This window comes from Salvelinus fontinalis, chromosome 23, assembly GCF_029448725.1.
Source record: "Salvelinus fontinalis isolate EN_2023a chromosome 23, ASM2944872v1, whole genome shotgun sequence".
NCBI lineage: Eukaryota > Metazoa > Chordata > Actinopteri > Salmoniformes > Salmonidae > Salvelinus > Salvelinus fontinalis.
Genome location: NC_074687.1, coordinates 41,601,544 through 41,623,711, shown reverse-complemented (window position 1 = coordinate 41,623,711; position 22,168 = coordinate 41,601,544). Strand labels below are relative to the sequence as shown.

The 22,168-nt window shown below is 43.5% G+C and overlaps 1 protein-coding gene across 5 annotated transcripts in view; it reads right to left on the bottom strand.

The window, feature by feature from the left end:
• The window catches only part of LOC129821342 (kalirin-like), a 259,834-nt gene that overhangs the window by 102,878 nt on the left and 134,788 nt on the right, over positions 1-22,168 (bottom strand). For all 5 annotated transcript variants that reach the window (XM_055878930.1, XM_055878932.1, XM_055878935.1 and 2 more), the window contains exons 10-11: positions 5,841-5,963; positions 226-417 (exon numbers count right to left, since the gene is read on the bottom strand). In XM_055878930.1, coding sequence (XP_055734905.1) covers positions 226-417; positions 5,841-5,963 — 315 coding nt within the window. The remainder of the gene's footprint in view (positions 1-225; positions 418-5,840; positions 5,964-22,168) is intronic.

Below are 22,168 nucleotides of genomic sequence, written 5' to 3'. Positions count from 1 at the left end.
ACCAAGCCACCCCAAGTCTCAACCCTACTGCTCTCAAGGACAGGGAGCGTGAACCATCATGCAGGTCAGGGCTGTTACATCTTCAGTGTGGGTGCGGAAGGAAACCGACAGCCACCGCATCCTACCACATCCACTCCCAGACATAAAAAAAAAAATGGGTCACTGAACCCCAGAACGTTCCAGACATAGAACGTGATCATGCAGGTCAGGGTTCAAAGGTCTTACCTCCTTGGTGTGGGTGTGGAAGGAGACAGACATGTCCAGCAGCAGTTTCCTCTGCTCCACCCGCCGGACAAAGTCTTGGATCCTGACCTCCAGGTGTCGCGCTGCTTTGTAGATCTCCTCCGGGTCACATTCCCCAGTCTGGGCCAGCTGCTCGGCCGCCTCCAGGAGCTTGTCTGCGTTGGTGTAGGTGTTCTGGTATCCAGAGGAGACAAAGGGCAGCTCAATTAGACGACCGCAAACACAAGTAGGTAGAGAACTGCGTCTGCAAGGTGCACTCTACAGGATCTTACCGCTGCAACTCTGGGGTCTCCAAGTTCATTGACAATTGTGCCTGTCTGCACTCTGTCTCCGCATGCTATGACTGACTACTGCATTCCTGTCTCTCTCTCCTTCATCACCACAGACAGACAAGACCTCTCTCTCCGATGGGCGCCTCCACTACTAAATTGCCCCAAAACTGTGCAGAGTGGCAGGGTAAATCCCTGGCTATCCCTACGTGGTAATCCCACAGCTTGGCAAGTGTTGTCTCTGGATCAACACGACAGTGGGGACTAAGTCCGTAGAGCACCGTCCATCAGGGCAGGATGGATTAATGCCTGGCTAGCATGTAGCGTGTAACAAGTAGCAGCGTGGTGATCTGACTAGGACGGGATATCCCAAAGGCTCGGGAAATGGTCACCTCCCGTAAGGTTGTGGCACATTCACTGGGTGCATATGGCTCTGGTCAAAGGTAGTGCACTAGAAAGGCAGTAGGGTGCCAGGTGGGATGCATTCTGGGCCATTTAAGAATAAAAATGCCATATGGGGATACTTTTAGCGATTCAACACGCTAAGGTCGGACCCTTACCTAGTGTCACGCATCCTGGAGAAGATTTAACACTGTGGGCCTCATCATAATCACAGTCATGTAATTCAAATCCTATCTGTCTCCTTACCAACTGTGTCTGTCTGGCACTGAAGTCCAAACAAGGCTCATTTACACTACGTATGGTGGGGGTTCCAATCTTCGATTATCCAAAGTGTGGTGCTCTGGTGATGTGGGCGGGGAAAGCCACTGTTTGGAGTGTCAGCCACGCCCCACAACCCAGCATTGTAGGCTGCAGCAAGCTAGGCTGCAGGGCTCGGTCTCATTAGGCTGCAACGCAGTCTGGAGAAATTTAAGGGCCTGCTTTAGTTCAGCACGGGGGCGCTCCTGGCTGGACGCTGGAGACTGAGCTCTATAGACATTTGTTTGAAGCCCTGGTCATTGTGGTCCCCACAGGAAGAAGTGAACGGACTACAAGTGAAGCTGGTAGCAGCCCAGCTAGTTTTGTTTAAAGTTAAGGCTAACTCTAGGTTCAGTTAAAACCTCTACAAGATCGGTGTCCCGACCTCGGGACGGTTGAGCTAACGTAGGCTAATGCGATCAGCATGAGGTTGTAAGTAACAAGAACATTTCCCAGGACATAGACATATCTGATATTGGCAGAAATCTTAAATTCTTGTTAATCTAACTGCACTGTCCAATTTACAGTAGCTATTACAGTGAAATAATACCATGCTATTGTTTGAGGAGAGTGCACAGTTATGAACTTGAAAAGTTATTAATAAACCAATTAGGCACATTTGGGCAGTCTTGATACAACATTTTGAACAGAAATGCAATGGTTCATTGGATCAGTCTAAAACGTTGCACATACACTGCTACCATCTAGTGGCCAAAATCAAAATCGGGCCTGGGCTGGAATAATACATTATGGCCTTTCTCTTGCATTTCAAAGATGATGGTGCAAAAAACAAAAAACGGTTGTTTTTTTCTTTGTTTTATCTTTTACCAGATCTAATGTGTTATATTCTCCTACATTCATTTCACATTTTCAAATGGTATCAAGAATATGCATATCCTTGCTTCAGGTCCAGAGCTACAGGCAGTTAGATTTGGGTATGTCATTTTAGGCGAAAATTGAAAAAAAGGGTCCGATACTTAAGAGGTTTTAAGGAGAGTGGGAGAGTGTTTTGTTTTCCGTTAATGTTTGAGAACCAGCTTTGAGAACCTTTTATTTTGAATAAATATGCCAGCCTAGCCTGGTTTAGGCTGTGCCCCAGAAGCGTTGGACTTCTGTCATTGTTCCTCCTTGATACCTTCCTACCAGCCACACCTACCAGTCACACCTACCGAGTCATTTTTAACCCTTCAAAATATCTTAATCCATCTTTTTTTCTCAAATAAACTAGACAAGGTTAATTAGCGGCTGCTGACATTTAACATTTGAAATCCATGCTTTGATTGATTGTAAAACGAAGATTAAAAATGGGTTTCTCTGTGTGACTTAGGGCATGCTGTGGAGGTGGATTTATTTTCCTGTACTGTCAGGTTGATGTGAGTATTGTCGATCAGAATACCCCTTCCTTGCTCCTAGGATGCCTATAACAGTTGTACACACACTGATCCCTTCTCTGTGTCACATTGGCAGTAGCTCTGGCCCAAATCTCATTTATTCATAGTGAATAGAGAGGACCAGCTTATTATAGGGGGTACAATGGAGGGTCAATTCAAAGGACATGGATACAGTAAGCAGGATTACAGTTAGAGGGCTCTTATGTACTTATCTACTGATGTATAGTAAAGGCTGTATTAAAACCCACACATCTACATTTTCAATAGTACAAGCAAAATCCAGAACAGCTATGAATTATATCACGATTAAAAAACTTCTCCATATCAATTCCCTATCACTCAACCACTCCTCCCACACCATTAGACATAGCCTGCGTCCCAAATGGCGCCGTATTCCTAGGGCACTATGTAGGGGGATAGGGTGGCATTTGGGACAAGACCCTGAGTGGGGTGTCGGGTGTATTCCACGCAGCAGCGGTAGGCCCAGCCCAGGCAGCACATAGCTTTCATCGGTTCAGGAAAACTCCTCCCTTGTCCTCTGTATTATCTTAACCCTCCAGAGAGGTGCAGTCAATAACGCCATTCAGGCTTTCACTTTGCAGATATGGCTGAGGTGGTGTCGTCTCTCTTCTTTCCTAGTCTTTTTTAACACTCGGCCAGATTCCCTGTGTATCGCTTTTATTCAATCTGTTCCACGCGCAGGACTTTTATGGGCTTGATAACCAGACGCCAGAAACAAAAGCTTTGTGCCTCTCTCTCACTTCCCATTAAGAAGTGCTCAGCCTAAACAAATCCCCCATTGCATGTTTTGTAGGCAGAATACATCTGAGGCCAGTCATTAGAGAGCTGCACTGTTTGTGCCATTCGGGCTATTTGGGGGGGGGGGGGGTTCCATCTACATTGGCAGATTGAATCTGAGCACAACCTCTCTGAGTAATTAACTGATGTCATTAGGATTTTTTAACATCCTTTTCTTTTGATGTTTTATTGCTGGATGAGTTATTATGATGAATATCAATTAAAGGCTTTGAGTTCGTGCGTGCTTGTTTGTGTGTGAACTTATGTGGGCGTATGTGTCTAGCCATGTCTGATCCTCCCCCCCCCCCCCCCCCCCCCCCCGCCAATAAAAAAATGTTGGTTTGACTTTGGTTTCAATCTCCTTTGATGAGGTGTCTTGGGGAGATGATGGTGCCATATGTACATATCTTAATGAGCTCAAATTTCAAATATTCCAATATGAAGTGCTTTATTTGATTCATTAAGCCATTTGATCCATCCTTCAGGAGTTGGGGTGAATTAAACATCCTCATCTCGTACACTTTTCCCCAGAGAGAAGTACATGGTTAGAAAATAGGGTATTTAATGTTCAGGCTTTTCAGACTGTCCTAAACTGCACCCTATTCTCTAGTGCACTACTATTGACCAAAGCCCCATGGGACCTGATGAAAAGTAGTGCACTATATAGGGAATAACATGCCATTTGGGACACACGGGCAGACTTCTGCTTGCCCTGAAGACAGACACGCTGTCCATCTCGAAAGAGCGGTCGCCCAAATCAAGCCAATCCATCATCAGGAGGGGCTAAAACATTGTCGTGAATCCAGGATTACACATCCATTTAGCATCAAAACACAACCCCTTAACGCTGGTGTTATCACTAGTCACGGCTCATACCGCTACCATTACACTCAGGAGGTTAGCAAAGCGGAAGAAATGTGACTAGAAATGATTTTATTTACTGGACATCCCTACCTTTACATTTCTTATGTTGCTGGGTAGCTGGATGATATCAGATACTCTCTGCGTCCCAAATGGCACCCTATTCCCAACATAGTGCGCTACTTTTGACCAGAGCCCTATGGTCCCTAGTCAAAAGTACTGCACTAGGGAATAGGTTGCCAGGTAGACGCAGGCGCTATCTACTTGTGTACTACTTGTCACCTATAGTCATATAGCCTATTAAAGCAGAACATCTTACTTTGTGCAGTTTGTCTGTGTGATGAAATTAGAAAGTGTATTTCCACAGTGGACTGGTTCCAGCTTGTTCTTGCTTGGTCTAAGTCTTCTGGCCTCTTTTCTCATATGGACTGCAGCTACAATGGGCTGCAAAAACCAAACCTGCATGCCAAGCCCATAAAAAACATACTAAAGCTAAAATGACTAGGTTTGGATTCCATTTCTGTGAGTCTCTTAAACGCCTGAATGTATTTCTCACTGCACACTCATTTTCTGTCACTTGTCAATCAAAACTAACCACGAAAAATCGTAACATTCCGATATTTTGAGTTTAAAGCTAAGAGTCCTTAACTGAAACAATGAAGAAGTGTTTCTCTAAAAGCTAAGGGACGGGGCTGGAAAAATGAAAAGACTCTCAAATTCATAGACAGAGCTGCGGATGCAAAGAATGACCATCCATGATATGAAATGTACAGTTTGAACCGTGTTTTTAGGCTATACCGTGATTGTTTACATTTGGGTTGTTTACAAACATTGGTGTAAAACTAAAGTATTTTTGGGGTTCTGATTGGACACGGCAGTTGAACTAAGAGCACGAGACATGCATACTGTAAGTTCTATTCTTCAACAATCATTGTGTATACAGTATATGATTCATTTAGAAGTCCAAAAATGGATTTAGCAACAAAGGATTCTAGCTTTTATTGACATCCTCACTGAATAATAGACGAACTTGCTTCAAAACAATACAAATCTGCCATCTGTGAATTGCATTTGAACACTAGAACAGTAGTAATAGGAAGCTGTAAAAGTCATTTGAGTGTAACAATGTGTCAGTGTTCAGTTTATTGACCATGTATTCTCTTGGAACCGTGTTCAGTGGTCTGCCCTTTCACTGACACCTCAGCACTTTGACATTAGACATAATAGCATAACAGCCAACAGAGTTCAAATCTAGTACAATGCTGCAGTTCAAATGTAGTATAATGCTGCAGAAAATGCAGCCTTTGTCGATATTGTAGCATGGATGAGGCAATTCAACCTCAAAATGTCATCCACAATGCATGAGGAAGTTGCCCCTGAACTCTGATCTGGGGTCAGTTGAACATTTTCCCCACTAATGGTTAAGGTTAGGTTTGGGGGAGGGGAAGCTGATCCTTGATCAGATACTCCACCTCAGCAATGTGGGGAGGAGATTCACATGATTCAGGGCATGACCAATGACACACTATTAGCAAGGCCGCAAACATATTCTCATTGGCACATATAGTTGAACTCTCACCTGTGCCACCTCCTCAAAATCGTCGTGGCGTTTCTGCAGTGCCCTGGCGCGGTGGAGGGACTTGCCCACGCCCGTGTGTTTGCTAAGGAAGGCCTCTCCATGGTTCTCTATCCAGTCCATCACCTGCACAAGTGACACAGAGAAAGACACTCATGTTAACCAGTGTTCTGTTCAGCCCAGGTTACCCCCCCCCCCCCTGCCTACAAAGGAGTCAGACACATGTGTGGGCTTCAGGGCCAGGAATCTGTCACCACTGTCACCCTATATCAGGACAGCAGTCCATCTTCAAGGAGAAAGAAGAGGAGGTTTTGTGAATTCCGATTTTATCCAAACTTCGGAGGAAAGACGAGGTAGTGAGCCTCGGAAATATTGTCTAGCTTCCTTCTCTCCTTTTGCTAGGCTTTTACTTAGACTGGGAATACATGATTTAATCTCGACAGCATTCAAAGAGAAAGTAGCCAAATGTGCAGTACGAAAAGTAGCCAAAAAGTGCAGTGAACTTTGCATAACTCCACTCTAGAGTCCCATTGCGTGACTATACATTGTTGGCGGAATAGCCAGTACGGCAGAATTGACAGTACTAAATGTTAATGAATAGATGAGAGGTCATAAGATGAGATCATCTGTGTGGTTTTGTAAACAGCGTCTGGCTGAAACAGAGCAGAGCAGCACCCTGTGGCAGTGGCTTTCACCATTCCCTGGCAAACATCAGCTCAAACACTATTTGAAATATTTTCAAATACTTTCTCTGTGCTTGCCTGGCGAGATGGAACCAATAGAATACTCCCAAAACTGTAAACCCCGCCAATCTAGCACTCTAGGCAGGCTCGTATTCAAATAGTATTTGAACCCTGGTCAGTCTTTTGTTCTCTTCCTAATAACTCTCTCTACGGTCACTTCAAGGAATGGAAAACCAAAGCTTGCCTGTCCTGTCCCACTTCAACTATCTTGTTGTCCTCAAGTGTAGCCTCCCTGTCCTGATCGTGTTTGCTTGCCTGCGTGTGTGTATAGTAGGGAGGGGTCATCTGCTTGCATGTTAGTGTATGTGTGTGTATGTGTGTGTGTGTGTGTGTGTGTGTGTGTGTGTGTGTGTGTGTGTGTGTGTGTGTGTGTGTGTGTGTGTGTGTGTGTGTGTGTGTGTGTGTGTGTGTGTGTGTGTGTGTGTGTGTGTGTGTGTGTCTGTGTGTGTGTGTGTGTCTGTGTGTGTGTGTGTGTGTGTGTGTGTGTGTGTGTGTGTGTGTGTGTGTGTGTGTGTGTGTGTGTGTGTGTGTGTGTGTGTAGTAGGAGATGGGAGGGGTCCTTGGCTTGCGTGTGTGTGTACAGGAGTGTTTAATAAACATGTCAGTGGGTGAGCAGACAACTCTTGTCTCACCCTGACTGATTAGAGTTGCTGCATCCACAGGAACAAGCAGGAGTCTAAAACTACCTGGCTGGCTCGCTCGCGCAAACACGGGAAGGGCTGAGAATAGAAGACATATTTGCTGGGGATGATATTAGATGTCTGAGGATGCCATGCCTCAGACGGGAGTGCCACTTCTGGATTCTATGTCTGCATCCCAAATGACACCCTATTCCCTAGATATAGTGCACTACTTTTGACGAGGGCCCACAGGGCTCTAGTCAAAAGTTGTGCACTATGTAGGAAATAGGGTGCCATTTTGGATGCAGCCTATCAGTCTAGTGATGTCTCAGCAGTTACTCGACACCACAATGTTATTCTAGCCATGATGTTGAGGAAGTGGGCTGGAAATATTGGATTCAGTTTAATGTGGGTTCAGCTCCAAAATGAGGGCTCTGATAAAAGTAGTGCGCTACAGTATATATGGAATAGGGTGTCATTTAGCACACAGCCTGTGTTTGTGATGCTGCAGTAATCTCCAGATTACTGACAACTCAGAGATGTTTCCTGGAAAAGTACAGTACATGATAGGCCAGAATACGGGCGCATTAAAACAAAGATGGCCCGGACAAAACCATCAAAGAAAACAGAGGAAGCATGAAAAACAGCAAGCAAAACTGGAGGCCCATGGGAAAGAGGAGCACTTGTGTGAACATTGTGGTGCTTAATGTAATCTCGGTCTAAATCTGTTAAATATTACGGGCATTTACATATGATCCAAGCCCCTGAGGAGGCATTTGAAAAATGTACGGAGGAGGATGCCAAAAGTGCTTTTATTTTCACAGCTTTATTATTTTGACAGTGTATAAGTGAAAGCAGTCCTGGTCACACTATTTGGATAGCCCGGATAGTTCATCTGCTAATAAGCAACTGCTTGCTAAGGTTAAGGTCAGGTTTAGAATAAGGGCTAGTGTTAAGGCACACCGGGCACCAGGGTAAAGTTACTAAAAGGGCAGTTGAAATAGGCAAGGGGGGCAAATATTTTGGGGTGGGGTTTTGCATTGGAATTATATTGAATTCTGCTTATATCACACTAACCCACAATGAACCTAACGTTCGAATGCCGAGAATCTGAGACCATTGAGTGCTTTTGAAGTGACAGGTTGGCACAAAATCTGTATCCCAACTCCTCTGTGCTTCTATCAGCGTAAAATAGGGTCCTTCTAGCAGTCGTAAGGACAAAGACTCAGCATGAGGCAGGCAGGTAGCGGTGCAAATTAGTGCTGGATTTATCTACACAGCGCTGGCGTTTCAAAGAGGACGGTGATATTTACAAATCTATATATTTACAAAAGGTCTGACTTCAAAATGTCAGCATTCAAAAGAAAAAGCCTCTCATCAGGCAAAACCGGTCAGAACCAATAAAGCACAGGTGGGGTCATTCAGGCTCAGATACAGCCTCCCCTTGAGTTACCCAACAGTAAACTAACTAGAACATCCCCAAACAGGCACTTAAATTCATTTGACCACACTTCTTCTTGGCGCGCAGGCCAGGTATTTCTATGCACGCTAAAGCGCGCAACATTAAACATAGTGGAGAAACCGGACAAATACACTCCAAACAACTACAACAAGAAATGTACAGTAAACTGGTAAATGCAATTCAATAAACCAAAAGTTATTTACTGCAAGTGTTGTGCAGTTCGTGAGCTGTCCAAACAACGTTTCCACTTGGAGAATGGTAAATATAAACGCAACATGTAAAGTGTTGGTCCCATGTGTCATGAGCTGAAATAAAAGATCCCAGAAATGTTCCACATACACAAAAAGCTTATTATGCTCAAATTTTGTGCACAAATTTGTTTACATCCATGTTAATGAGCATTTCTCCTTTGCCAAGATAATCCATCCACCTGACAGGTGTGGCATATCAAGAAGCTGATTAAACAGCATGATCTTTACACAGGTGCACCTTGTGCTGGGGACAATAAAAGGCAGTTTTGTCATACAACACAATGCCACAGTCTCAAGTCTTGAGGGAGCATGCAATTGGCGTGCTGACTGCAGGAATGACCACCGCTGATGAAACTGGTGGTTTGCACAACAGTGGAATTTCTGCACAAACTGTCAGAATCCGTCTCAGGGAAGCTCATCTACTTGCTTGTCGTCCTCACCAGGGCCTTGACCTGACTGCAGTTCAGCGTCGTAACCGACTTCAGTGGGCAAATGATCACCTTCAATGGCCACTGGCATGCTGGAAAAGTGTGCTCTTCACGGATGAATCCCGGTTTCAACTGTGCCGGGCAGATGGCAGACAGCGTGTATGGCGCCGTGCCCCATGGTGGCGGTGGGGTTATGGTATGGACAGGCATAAGCCATAGACCACAAACACAATTGCATTTTATTGATGGCAAGATCCTAAGGCCCATTGTCGTGCTATTCAGCTGCGGCCATCGCCCCATGTTTCAGCATGATAATGCACGGCCCCATGTTGCAAGGATCTGTACACAATTCCTGTAGGCTGAAAATCTCCCAGTTCTTCCTTGGCCTGCATACTCACCAGACATGTTGAGCATGTTTGGGATGCTCTGGATCGACGTGTACGGCAACATGTTCCAGTTCCCGCCAATATCCAGCAACTTCACACAGCCATTGAAGAGGAGTGGGACAACATTCCACAGGCCACAATCAACAACCTGATCAACTCTATGCAAAGGAGAGGCAAATGGTGGTCACACCAGATACTGACTAGTTTTCTGATCCACGCCCCTACCTGCCCATACAGTAGAGAAGACACTCCTGCAGAGCACACCCCATAGGAACAGCAGATGAGCAGGATGAAGACAGCTCAGCCTCCTCACCAGTCCCAAACTGGTTCACTTGACTCCACCCTTATAAATCAAAATATTACAGGCGGAGGCGTATCACATTCACTTAGCCTACCAGAGAGATGAGCACCCCCAAAGGAGTATCCACATATCCGCTGAGTGGCTTTCCATAGCCTCCCTACACACACCGCAATGTGCTTTGTCCATTGTGCTGACGCAGCGCAGAAGGGATACAGATTTTTTGGGGCACCAACCTGTCGCTCAATCATTTGAACTTTTTTGCTATTTTTAGTCGTAAGTTTGCATACACTTAGGTTGGGGTCATTAAAACTCTTTTTTCAACCGCTCCACAAATTTCTTGTTAACAAACTATAGTTTTGGCAAGTCAGCCAGGACATCTACTTTGTGCATGACACAAGTCATTTTTCCAACAGAAGTTTAAGTTGCTAAGTTGATTGTGCCTATAAACAGCTTGGAAAATTCCAGAAAATTATGGCATGGCTTTAGAAGCTTCTGATAGGCTAATTGACATCATTTGAGTCAATTGGAGGTGTACCTGTGGATGTATTTCAAGGCCTACCTTCAAACTCAGTGCCTCTTTGCTTGACATCATGGGAAAATCAAAAGAAATCTGCCAAGACCTCAGGTGAATATTTGTAGACCTCCACAAGTCTGGTTCATCCTTGGGAGCAATTTCCAAACATCTGAAGGTACCATGTTGATCTGTACAAACAATAGTACGCAAGTATAAACACTATGGGACCACACAGCCATCATACCGTTCAGGAAGGAGACGCGCTCTGTCTCCTAGAGATGAATGTACTTTGTTGCAAAATGTGCAAATCAATCCCAGAACAACAGCACAGGACCTTGTGAAGATGCTAGAGGAAACAGGTACAAAAGTATCAATATCCACAGTAAAATGAGTCCTGTATCGACATAACCTGAAAGGCTGCTCAGCAAGGAAGAAGCCACTGCACCAAAACTGCCATAAAAAAGCCAGACTACGGTTTGCAACTCCACATGGGGACAAAGATGGTACTTTTTGGAGAAATGTCCTCTGGTCTGATGAAACAAAAATAGACCCGTTTGGCCATAATGACCAACGTTATGTTTGGTAGAAAAAGGGGGATGCTTGCAAGCCGAAGAACACCATCCCAACCGTGAAGCATGGGGGTGGCAGCATCATGTGGTGGGGGTGCTTTGCTGCAGGAGGGACTGGTGCACTTCACAAAATAGATGGCATCATGAGGATGGAAAATTATGTTGATATATTGAAGCAACATCTCAAGACATCAGTCAGGAAGTGAAAGCTTGGTCGCAATTGGGTCTTCCAAATGGACAATGACCCCAAGCACACTTCCAAAGTTGTGGAAAAATGGCTTAAGGACAACAAAGTCAATGTATTGGAGTGGCCATCACAAAGCCCTGACCTCAATCCTATAGCAAATGTGTGAGCAGAACTGAAAAAGTGTGTGCGAGCAAGGAGGCCTACAAACCTGACCCAGTTACACCAGCTCTGTCAGGAGGAATGGGACAAAATTCCCCCAACTTATTGTGGGAAGCTTGTGGAAGGCAACCCAAAACGTCTAGCCCAAGTTAAACAATTTAAAGGCAATGTTACCAAATACTAATTGAGTGTATGTAAACTTCTGACCCACTGGGAATGTGATGAAAGAAATACAAGCTGAAATAAATCCTTCTCTCTACTATTATTCTGACATTTCACATTCTTAAAATAAAGTGGTGATCCTAACTGACCTAAGACAGGGAATTTTTACTAGGATTAAATGTCAGGAATTGTGAAAAAACTGAGTTTAAATGTATTTGGCTAAGGTGTATGTAAACTTCCGACTTCAACCTTAGGAACATAACACAAAACTGAGGAGGCTACGCCCCCATTAGTCCCCTCGTGGAGCCGGGTACGGGTTAAGGTTAGGGCTAGGGTTAATTTTAGGGTTAGGGTTAGTAGATAGTTAGTTGTAATGTTACTAATAGTCTGTAGATAGTCCGTAGATGGACTATCCAAATAAAATGTTACCACAGTCCTCGGTTTCTGGCTGTATGATGGCCATAGAAAAGAAAAAAACGTAGTGTGTCCAAAACGCACCCTATTGCCTATATAGTGCACTACTTTTGACCAGATCATCTATGGGCCCTTGGAAGCAGTAAAATACCATGTGAATAAATAGCACAGTGGGTTGGAGAATTGCAGACATTCACAAATCCACAAAAAAATATGCTTCATACATGAAGCACAATTCTGCTGTTGCCTAAGGTAACAGTTTATTTTATTTTAGTGCTATCCCTTGCAGTCGTTATCCATTGCATTGTATGCTTTACCTTAAGATAAATGAGAGGTATGTCATTAGATTAACCCAAATGTGGAGGTAGGAGAGTATAGAGACAGCCCCAGGTTTCTCCAACTCCTCTTAAATCTGGCTACGTATATATATTAGATGACCTTGGATAGCGCTGAACTTCCTCCAACACTGCTTCCTCCAGACAAGCCCCTTGCAGTTTGGAAGCCCTTGCATCCTAAATGGCACCCTATTCCCTTTATATAGTACACTACTTTTGACCTGTGCTCTATATCCAGCTAGCACATTTGGTTCCTTGGAAGTTGTGGAAAAGTAAATGTTTGGTTTCCCATTGGTTCTGGGAACGAAGCCATACGTTTCCTGACCGTTAAAACAGAACGTTTTATAAACGTTCTGAGAATGGAAGTTAACATATTGCCTGTTCTGGGAACTGAAAGACTTGTGTGAGGTTCTGAGAACGTTTTACTATGGTTCCCTGAAAGTTTTCCTGGAAGGTTTTATTAACGTTCTGAGAATGGAAATTATAGGTTATTTGAAGGTAATTAAATAACGTTCTTAGAGCATGTTCCAATAAGACTTAATAACACTGATAGCTTAGGTTAACTGTGAACTCCAAGCACAGATAGGACACATGGACATGTATTTGCTTCAGCATTAACACATTTCCTTGTTATTGTGAAGCATCAGTGAGATTCTGTTCTCTATCCATGGAATTAGTCCACTGTGTCACCAGGATGGAGCTAGCATGCCATGTTTTTTCATGCATACAAAGTTATTCATTTTAGTCTATTCAAACAGACTCAATTTCAAACAAAAACAAGCACTCATTAAGATCAGGTGTGGCCAATTAGTGGGCGAGGCCAACACTCCTGAACACACTTAACAAGATAGAGGATAGAGAGAGTTTTGTTGATGCTGAGAAAGGAATGGAAATGTTTTTAAATAACTTTTCTTCAAAAATTCTGTGAATGTTCCTTAAGTATTATTTTGATGTAAAGTTTACTTCATGTTTTGAGCATTTGTGACTTTTTTGTTATGATACTTATTTACTAACGTTTTCTTGTGGAATTTGATGGAAAGTTTTATTAATGTTGTCGGAAAACAATTTGAGAACATGATATTAAATAATACCAAGAGAAATACCAAGAGACAATCTGTTCGAAACGTTATGCTGATGTACTGAAATTCCCATGGAAAAACATTGTTTCCTCAAGTTGTTGGAACAATTTGAAAATATGACTTTAAATAGAACCATGAGTAAAACGTTATTCCAAGGATATGCCGCTGCAGTGGATAGCAGTCGTTATACGGGCTCCTTATCAACTCCGCTATTTAGTGTTCGTTTTTTACAGTGATCTTAACTTTTTACATTTTTGAAAGTCTTCGCCATAATTTTCTTTGACCGAAAACAGCTTCTGAAGAGCATCTATGTTTCACGCCTAAGGACATGGATAATATACACAGTTGAAGTCAAAAGTTCACACACCTTAGCCAAATACATTTAAACTCAGTTTTTCACAATTCCTGATATTTAATCAGAGTAAAAATTCCCTGTCTTAGGTCAGTTAGGATCACCACTTTATTTTAAGAATGTGAAATGTCAGAATAATAGTAGAGAGAATTATTTCTTTCAGCTTGTATTTCTTTCATCACATTCACAGTGGGTCAGAAGTTTACATACACTCGATTAGTATTTGGTAGCATTGCCTTTAAATTGTTTAACTTGGGTCAAATGTTTCGGGTAGCCTTCCACAAGCTTCCCACAATAAGTTGGGGGAATTTTGACCCATTCCTCCTGACAGAGCTGATGTAACTGAGTCAGGTTTGTAGGCCTCCTTGCTCGCACACACTTTTTCAGTTCTGCCCACGCATTTTCTATAGGATTGAGGTCAGGGCTTTGTGATGGCCACCAATACCTTGACTTTGTTGTCCTTAAGCCATTTTGCCACAACTTTGGAAGTATGCTTGGGGTCATTGTTCATTTGGAAGACCCAATTGCGACCAAGCATTAACTTCCTGACTGATGTTGCTTCAATATATCAACATAATTTTCCATCCTCATGATGCCATCTATTTTGTGAGGTGCACCAATCCCTCCTGCAGCAAAGCACCCCCACAACATGATGCTGCCACCCCCATGCTTCACAGTTGGGATGGTGTTCTTTGGCTTGCAAGCCTCCCCCTTTTTCCTCCAAACATAACGATGGTCATTATCGCCAAACAGTTCTATTTTTGTTTCATCAGACCAGAGGACATTTCTCCAAAAAGTACGATCTTTGTCCCCATGTGCAGTTGCAAACCGTAGTCTGGCTTTTTTATGGCGGTTTTGGAGCAGTGACTTCTTTCCTGCTGAGCGGCCTTTCAGGTTATGTCGATAAAAGACATAACCTGGATATAGATACTTTTGTACCTGTTTCCTCCAGCATCTTCACAAGGTCCTTTGCTGTTGTTCTGGGATTGATTTGCACTTTTCGCACCAAAGTACGTTCATCTCTAGGAGACAGAAATCGTCTCCTTCCTGAGCGGTATGACGGCTGTGTGGTCCCATGGTGGTAATACTTGCGTACTATTGTTTGTACAGATAAACGTGGTAACTTCAGGAATTTGGAAATTCCTCCCAATGATGAACCAGACTTGTGGAGGTCTACAAATATTTTTCTGAGGTCTTGGCAGATTTCTTTTGATTTTCCCATGATGTCAAGCAAAGAGGCACTGAGTTTGAAGGTAGGCCTTGAAATACATCCACAGGTACACCTCCAATTGACTCAAATGATGTCAATTAGCCTATCAGAAGATTCTAAAGCCATGCCATAATTTTATGGAATTTTCCAAGCTGTTTAAAGGCACAGTCAACTTAGTGTATGTAAACTTCTGACCCACTGAATTTTGATACAGTGAATTATAAGTGAAATAATCTGTCTGTAAACAATTGTTGGAAAAATGACTTGTGTCAGGCACAAAGTAGACGTTCTAACCGACTTGCCAAAACTATAGTTTGTTAACATGAAATGTGTGGATTGGTTGAAAAACGAGTTTTAATGACTCCAACCTAACTGTATGTAAACTTCCGACTTCAACTGTATCTCGCTGACTTTTCCATGTACCATCAAGACCGGTTGGCAGCCTTGGGTAAGATGAGGTTGGGAGGGGTGTGTCTCTTTGTTAACAACAGCTGGTGCGCGATCTCTAATGTTAAGGAAGTCTCACATTTCTGCTCGCCTGAGTTAGAATACCTCATGATAATCTGCAGACCTTAATATTTATCAAGAGAGTTTTCATCTATATTTTTAGGAGCTGAAAAATATTAACACATCAATCACCGGCTTCATTAATAAATGCATCAATGACGTCACCCCCACAGTGACCAGATTTACATATCCCAACCAGAAGCCATGAATTACAGGCAACATCAGCTCTGAGCTAAAGGCTAGAGCTACCGCTTTCAAGGAGCAGGACATTAACCCAGACGCTTAAAAGAAATCCTGCTACGATCTCCGACGAGCTAAGATCGAATCATACAATGCCGGATGGACCCTCAGATCTTCAAAAAGTTCTACAGCTGCACCATTGAGAGCATCATGACTGGCTGCATCACCGCTGGGTATGGAAACTGCTTGGAATCTGACCGCAAGGCGCTACAGAGGGTAGTACATACTGCCCAGAGTACATCACTGGGGCCGAGCTCCCTGCCATCCAGGACCTCTATACCAGGCGGTGGCAGAGGAAGGCCCTAAAGATTGTCAAAGCCACCCAAGTCATTGACTGTTCTCTCTGCTACCACATAGCAAGCGGTACCGATGCACCAAGTCTGGAACCAACAGTATCCTGAACAGATTCTACCCCCAAGCCATAAGACTACCAAATAGCTGGCCAGATTATCTGCATTGACCCTTTCTGAACTAACTCTTTTGACTCATCACATACGCTGCTGCTACTGTCTTGTTGCCTAATAACTTTACTCCTACCTATACAGCATGTACATATCGACCTCAATTACCTCGTACTGGTACCCCGTGTATATAGCCAAGTTATCGTTACTCATTGTATATTTATTTCTTGTGTAATTATATTTTTCTATTATTTTTCTATTTTTCTCTCTGCATAGTTGGGAAGGGCCCGTGGGCAAGCATTTCACTGTTAGTCTCCACCTGTTGTTTAGGAAGCATATAACAAATACCATTTTATTTTATGTTGAAGTACTGAAATTCCCAAAGAAGAACGTTGTTTCTTAACGTCCTCTGAACTGTTTGAGAACATTCCCAATGTCAAACCAGTTGGAAAACGTTCCTAGAACATGACCAAAATTTAAATGAAATGTAACCATGTTCGAACTTTAGAAAAGTTTTTTTGTGAAAGTTCCTTAAATGTGCTGAACATTTTCTAAAGTCAAGCAACTTTCCTGCACCATTCCCAGAAAGTTGTGGGAAGGTTGTATGCAAAATCACCATAGGACAACCACGCTCTCACCAAGCTCTAGGAAACATATGGTTCTCAGAACATTATGTGCTAGCTGGGTAGGCTCTGGCCAAAGTAGTGCACTACATAGGGAATAGGTGCCATTTGGGACGTATCCAATGAGTCAGGGGCTTGAAATGCAGCCCATCAACACTGTCTGCTGCTTGGCTGTGTGGCGCGGTGCAGTGCAGTGCGGTGCAGCGGTCACTCATGTGCATTGCTGATAACCCCAGTCCTGATCTGCCATGGTGGAGGCTTCAATCGCTCAGCAAGCCCGGCCCAGTCAGTAAGCCCAGAACAAAGGAATACGTTTGCTTATCTACAAAATAGACCAGCCACTCAACATCACAGGAAAAAAGAAGAGAGAAAGAGAGAGAGAGAGAGAAAGAAAGAAAGACTGGGGGAGGGGGGCGGAGAGACAAAGCGTCATCTTGCTAAACCGTAGACAGGCTAATCCAAATAGGAGAAAAATAACCCTTGCCAACTTGTATGGGAAAGATATCTCTGGAGCACAGTAACAGAGATTATGGGAGTCTGCGGGCTCTGATAGAGTCGGTCAACTGAATCTGAGGCAGAAGCATCGCAGAAAGGTGGGGAGTCACGGGATCATCTCAGCTCATTTTCATTGAGTCTCATTGAGTCATTCACAATCATTGATGCAGTAGTTATTCTTTCCCTTAAATAAAACAGGAGTGGATACTCCTACTAGGTGCTACAGAGACTAATGCTCAAGGACTTCATCTACACATCAGGCTACGCATCAGGCTGAGATGGGGAAAGAAAGAAAGAAAAAGAAGAAAGAGCGAGCGAGAGCAAGATTGCGAGAGAAAGAGACATGCATACTATAGCTGTTGATAGCATTCTGTGCTGTCAGACAAATAATGATGTTCATTAAACCAGCCAAAATGAATATCAATGAACTACACTGGTGTGGTTCCCTTAAGTAAACGTATATAAACTTGCGGCTCTGTGTGTGAACAGTGTGTAAATTAACTAACAGAATGCATGCTACAGTCTCCATGTATGCATCCCAAATGGCACCCTATTCCCTAGTGCACTACTTTTGACCATAGCCCTATGGGCGCTGGTCAACAGTAGTGCACTAAATAGAGAATAGGGTTCCGTTTGGGAAGCACACACAGTGGAGGACGGTTGTCCCTGAGGTATAGTATAAGCAGGCCTTGTCTGTTCCTAACAATATGTAATTAGTGAGCTGTAAACAAAGTCACCCCCTATCACTGAGCTCCACTCTGACTGTGGGCAGAGGGCCAGGGGCCAGACACACACAGTGGACTCACTGGACTATACACTACAGTGTTTCTCTTTCAGCCAGTCCAGCGTGGCTTTCACTGTGATGTATTCTATCTAGTACAACTCTGTATTACACAGGCTGTGTCCCACATGGCACCCCTATTCCCTATGTAGTGCCTGTCCCATAGGGCTCTGGTCAAAAGTAGTGCACTACAGTACATATCTGTTGATAAACCTCTAGTGGTGTGGGGGCTGTGCTTTGGCAAAGTGGGGGTTATATCCTGCCTGGTTGGCCCTGTCCGGGGGTATTATCAGACGGGGCCACAGTGTCCCCCGACCCACCCCTGTCTCAGCCTCCAGTATCTATGCTGCAATGGTCGATTCGGGTCAGTCTATTATATCTGGTGTAATTCTCCTGTCTTATCTGGTGTCCTGTGTGAATTTAAGTATGCTCCCTCAAATTCTCCCTCTCCCTCTCTCCCTCCCCTCTCGGAGGACCTGAGCCCAAGGATCAAGCCTCAAGACTACCTGGCCTGATGACTCCTGGCTGTCCCCAATCCACCTGGTCGTGCTGCTGCTCCAGTTTCAACTGTTCTGCCTGCGGCTATGGAACCCTGACCTGTTCACTGGACGTGCTACCTGCTGTTTTTGACTCTCTTTCTCTATCGCACCTGCTGTCTCAGCCTCTGAATGCTTGGCTATGAAAAGCAAACTGACACTTACTCCTGAGGTACTGAACTGTTGCACCCTCTACAACCACTGTGATTATTATTTTACCCTGCTGGTCATCTATGAACGTTTGAACATCTTGAAGAACAATATGGCCTTAATGGCCATGTACTCGTATAAACTCCAGCCGGCACAGCCAGGAGAGGACTGGCCACCCCTCAGAGCCTGGTTCCTCTCTAGGTTTCTTCCTAGGTTCCTGCCTTTCTAGGGAGTTTTTCCTAACCACCATTCTTCCACTTATGCTTTGCTTGCTGTTTGGGGTTTTAGGCTGGGTTTCTGTATAGCACTTTGTGACATCTGCTTATGCAAAAAGGGCTTTGTAAATACATTTGATTTAAATTTGATTGATAGGGAATAGGGTGCATGGTGTCTGGAAATCCACAACCTCCCCCTCCCAAGATAGCAATTGTTGGGAGTTCCAAAGGATATCGTGGTTGATGGCGCAGACTGCTTCCCTGGTGGCAGAGTGCGTGACATCACTTGGGAGCTTTCGGTCATTCTAGACCAAAACCCGGCGCTGCACACTGCGGCAATGGGCTGAGTTGAGACGAGACTTTGAATACCTGAGAGACAGAATATTGGCTAGGGGCAAGCTGATTTTAATTTCTGGCTCTATCCCAACACACGGTTGTGGAATTGATTGCTTCTCCCGGCTACTTGCACTGGACTCTTGAATGAAATCAAGACTATTTCTGAAAAAGCGTTTGATTTTATTGACAATTTCGATATGCTTTGGGAGCAACCGCAGTTTCTAAAAAGGGACGGCCTGCACACGAACAGGAGAGCAACTTAGATGCTGAGTGCTAACATTGAAAAGGTACTAAAAAAGTGATGGGTTATCTTATCAGTCCTTGCCCGAAATAGGTAACCCTCATTTGAGTCCTGTATTAATCCACATCCTCTTCGAGGCATAGACCAAATGGCACAGTTCTAAGCAATCTTATCTATACGGTTTCAAGCCAACCCCATGGCTATTTCATATGGAGGGTTACCTACTGATCACAGTATGTTTGTGTTAAAGACTCCGTCTGATCTGAAATCCTGTAGCTTTGGCCTTGGACTGATTCATGTAAATGCCAGAACTTTGATTTTGAAAATGGATCATATTGTAATTCTTTCTTCTCAAACTAACGCGGCCATTTTGATTATTACTGAGACTTGGTTAAAAAGGTCTGTGCCAGACTTTGATGTGTCTTTGAATGAATGGATATAATGTTTATAGATCTGACAGAGCTGGGGGTGTCGCCATATTCATAAACAACAATTTGAATGTTGCTGTGTGTATTACCACATCTGTCCTAAACCAACTCGCATCAACCTTTAAACACCCTTAAAAACCTACTCTCTTAGATGTTATTCTAACAAATGCCCCTCCAAAGTTAACAGCCAATGGGATATTTGCTAATGAGTTCAGTGACTGTTGTCCAATCGTCTCATAACAGATGTTAAATGATCTAAATCTCGCTCATGTATTATTACAGAGAAATTATAGGCATTTTAATGAGCATTTCTTTTTCAACTGGGGCTGAGTGACTGGTGGGTTGCGTCAACTATCACTGACTCGAATCACGCCCTTCATTGTTTTATTTCCCTGTATAGCTCTGTTGCAGATAAACATGCGCTGTACAAAAGGCTAAGGATAAAAGGCAAATCTAATCCATGGTTCACGCATGAATTGACTGAGAAATTACAGGAAAGAAATGTAGCTTGGGAAATGTAGCTTCTGGCTAAGGCTAGACTGACTGATTCTACGTCTGATTGGCAGTCCTTCAGACTTTTGAGAAATACATGTCTATCTCTGGTTAGAAAAGCAAAATCAACATATTTAGTGAATTATATATATATCGGAGAACGGTGGTAATCCAGCTAATTTCTGGAAATTGGTCAAATCTCTTCAACAAAACTCCAACCCCCTCGTTGCCCCAGCAGGCTTTGACAACCTCTGGTCCCGTACTAGACAAAATGAAGATTTGTAGTGCTTTTAATAATCATTTTGCTTCAGCTGGCCAACTGTTTGAAAGGATAGTCTCTTAAATCTCATCTCATTCCACTAGAGGGAGTCCTTTCGTCACCTCAGAATGATGCTCTAACAGACTCACATACTTTATTCTCATTTCAACCATTTGAGGTCTACGATGTATTAAGTGCCTTGCTAAATGGCATGGGCTGATTCACTTGACCCCTTCTTACCACATCTCTCCGTCCCACTCAAAAACCCATATTTTTTTACTTGACAATTCCTACGGGTGTCATCCCTGTGATTTGGAAAGCGGTACATGTCCTCTCCCTACATAAAGGCGGAGATCCTTCTGACTTAGATAATTACCGGCCAATCTCCAAGTAATCTTGCCTGGCCAAGGCACTAGAATCCCTGACCAACTCCCAGCTAAGAACTATTTGAACTGTTCACTCTATTCTAAATACGCACCAGTCTGGTTTTAGACCTGGACATAGCATTGTTTCAGCTACTATGCTTGTTTAAGATGATGTGTTCAAATGCCTAGATCATAAAACACATTGTGCTGCCCGATTTATAGACCGTTCCAAGGCATTCAACACCGTTGACCATTTCCCATACTCATTTAAAAACTGCCTGAAACGGGCCTGGACAAGGAGTCTTGCTAATGGCTTGAAGAGCTATTTGACAGACAGGTCACAGTGTGCCTTCTGATGGGGTCAAAGTCTAGTTTCCTAGAAATTACAACAACCACCGCTGGGGTTTGTATTGTGACCTGTTCTCTTTAATATTTCTATAAATAATATTGGTCTATGTATTAAATCCTGTTATACTCACAAGTATGCAGACGATGCGGCTATGTATGCCATTGGTTGATGGTTGACCAAGCTATGTTAGAGCTGCAAACCAAACATGTACCTAATGTAGTCAAAACTAAATATATGTGGTTCTCTAATTCATGGAAAAAATGTCTCAGATGGGCTACATATTCACTCATTGGATGGCTTTCTCATCGAGCAAGTTCCCGCCTATAAATACCTGGGCGTTTTGATTAATAAGGATCTAACGTTTAAAAAAAGATACTGATGAGCTAGTTAAAAAGTTCAGATTTAAATTGGGTTTATCTTTTAGGACCTTGCTGTCCCCAGTCCACCTGGCCGTGCTGCTGCTCCAGTTTCAACTGTTCAGCCTGCGGCTATGGAACCCTGACCTGTTTACCGGACGTGCTACCTGTCCCAGACCTGCTGTTTTCAACTCTCTAGAGACAGCAGGAGAGGTAGAGATACTCTTAATGATACTCTTAATGATCGGCTATGAAAAGCCAACTGACATTTACTCCTGAGGTGCTGACTTGCTGCACCCTCGACAACTACTGTGATTATTATTATTTGACCATGCTGGTCATTTATGAACATTTGAACATCTCGGCCATGTTCTGTTATAATCTC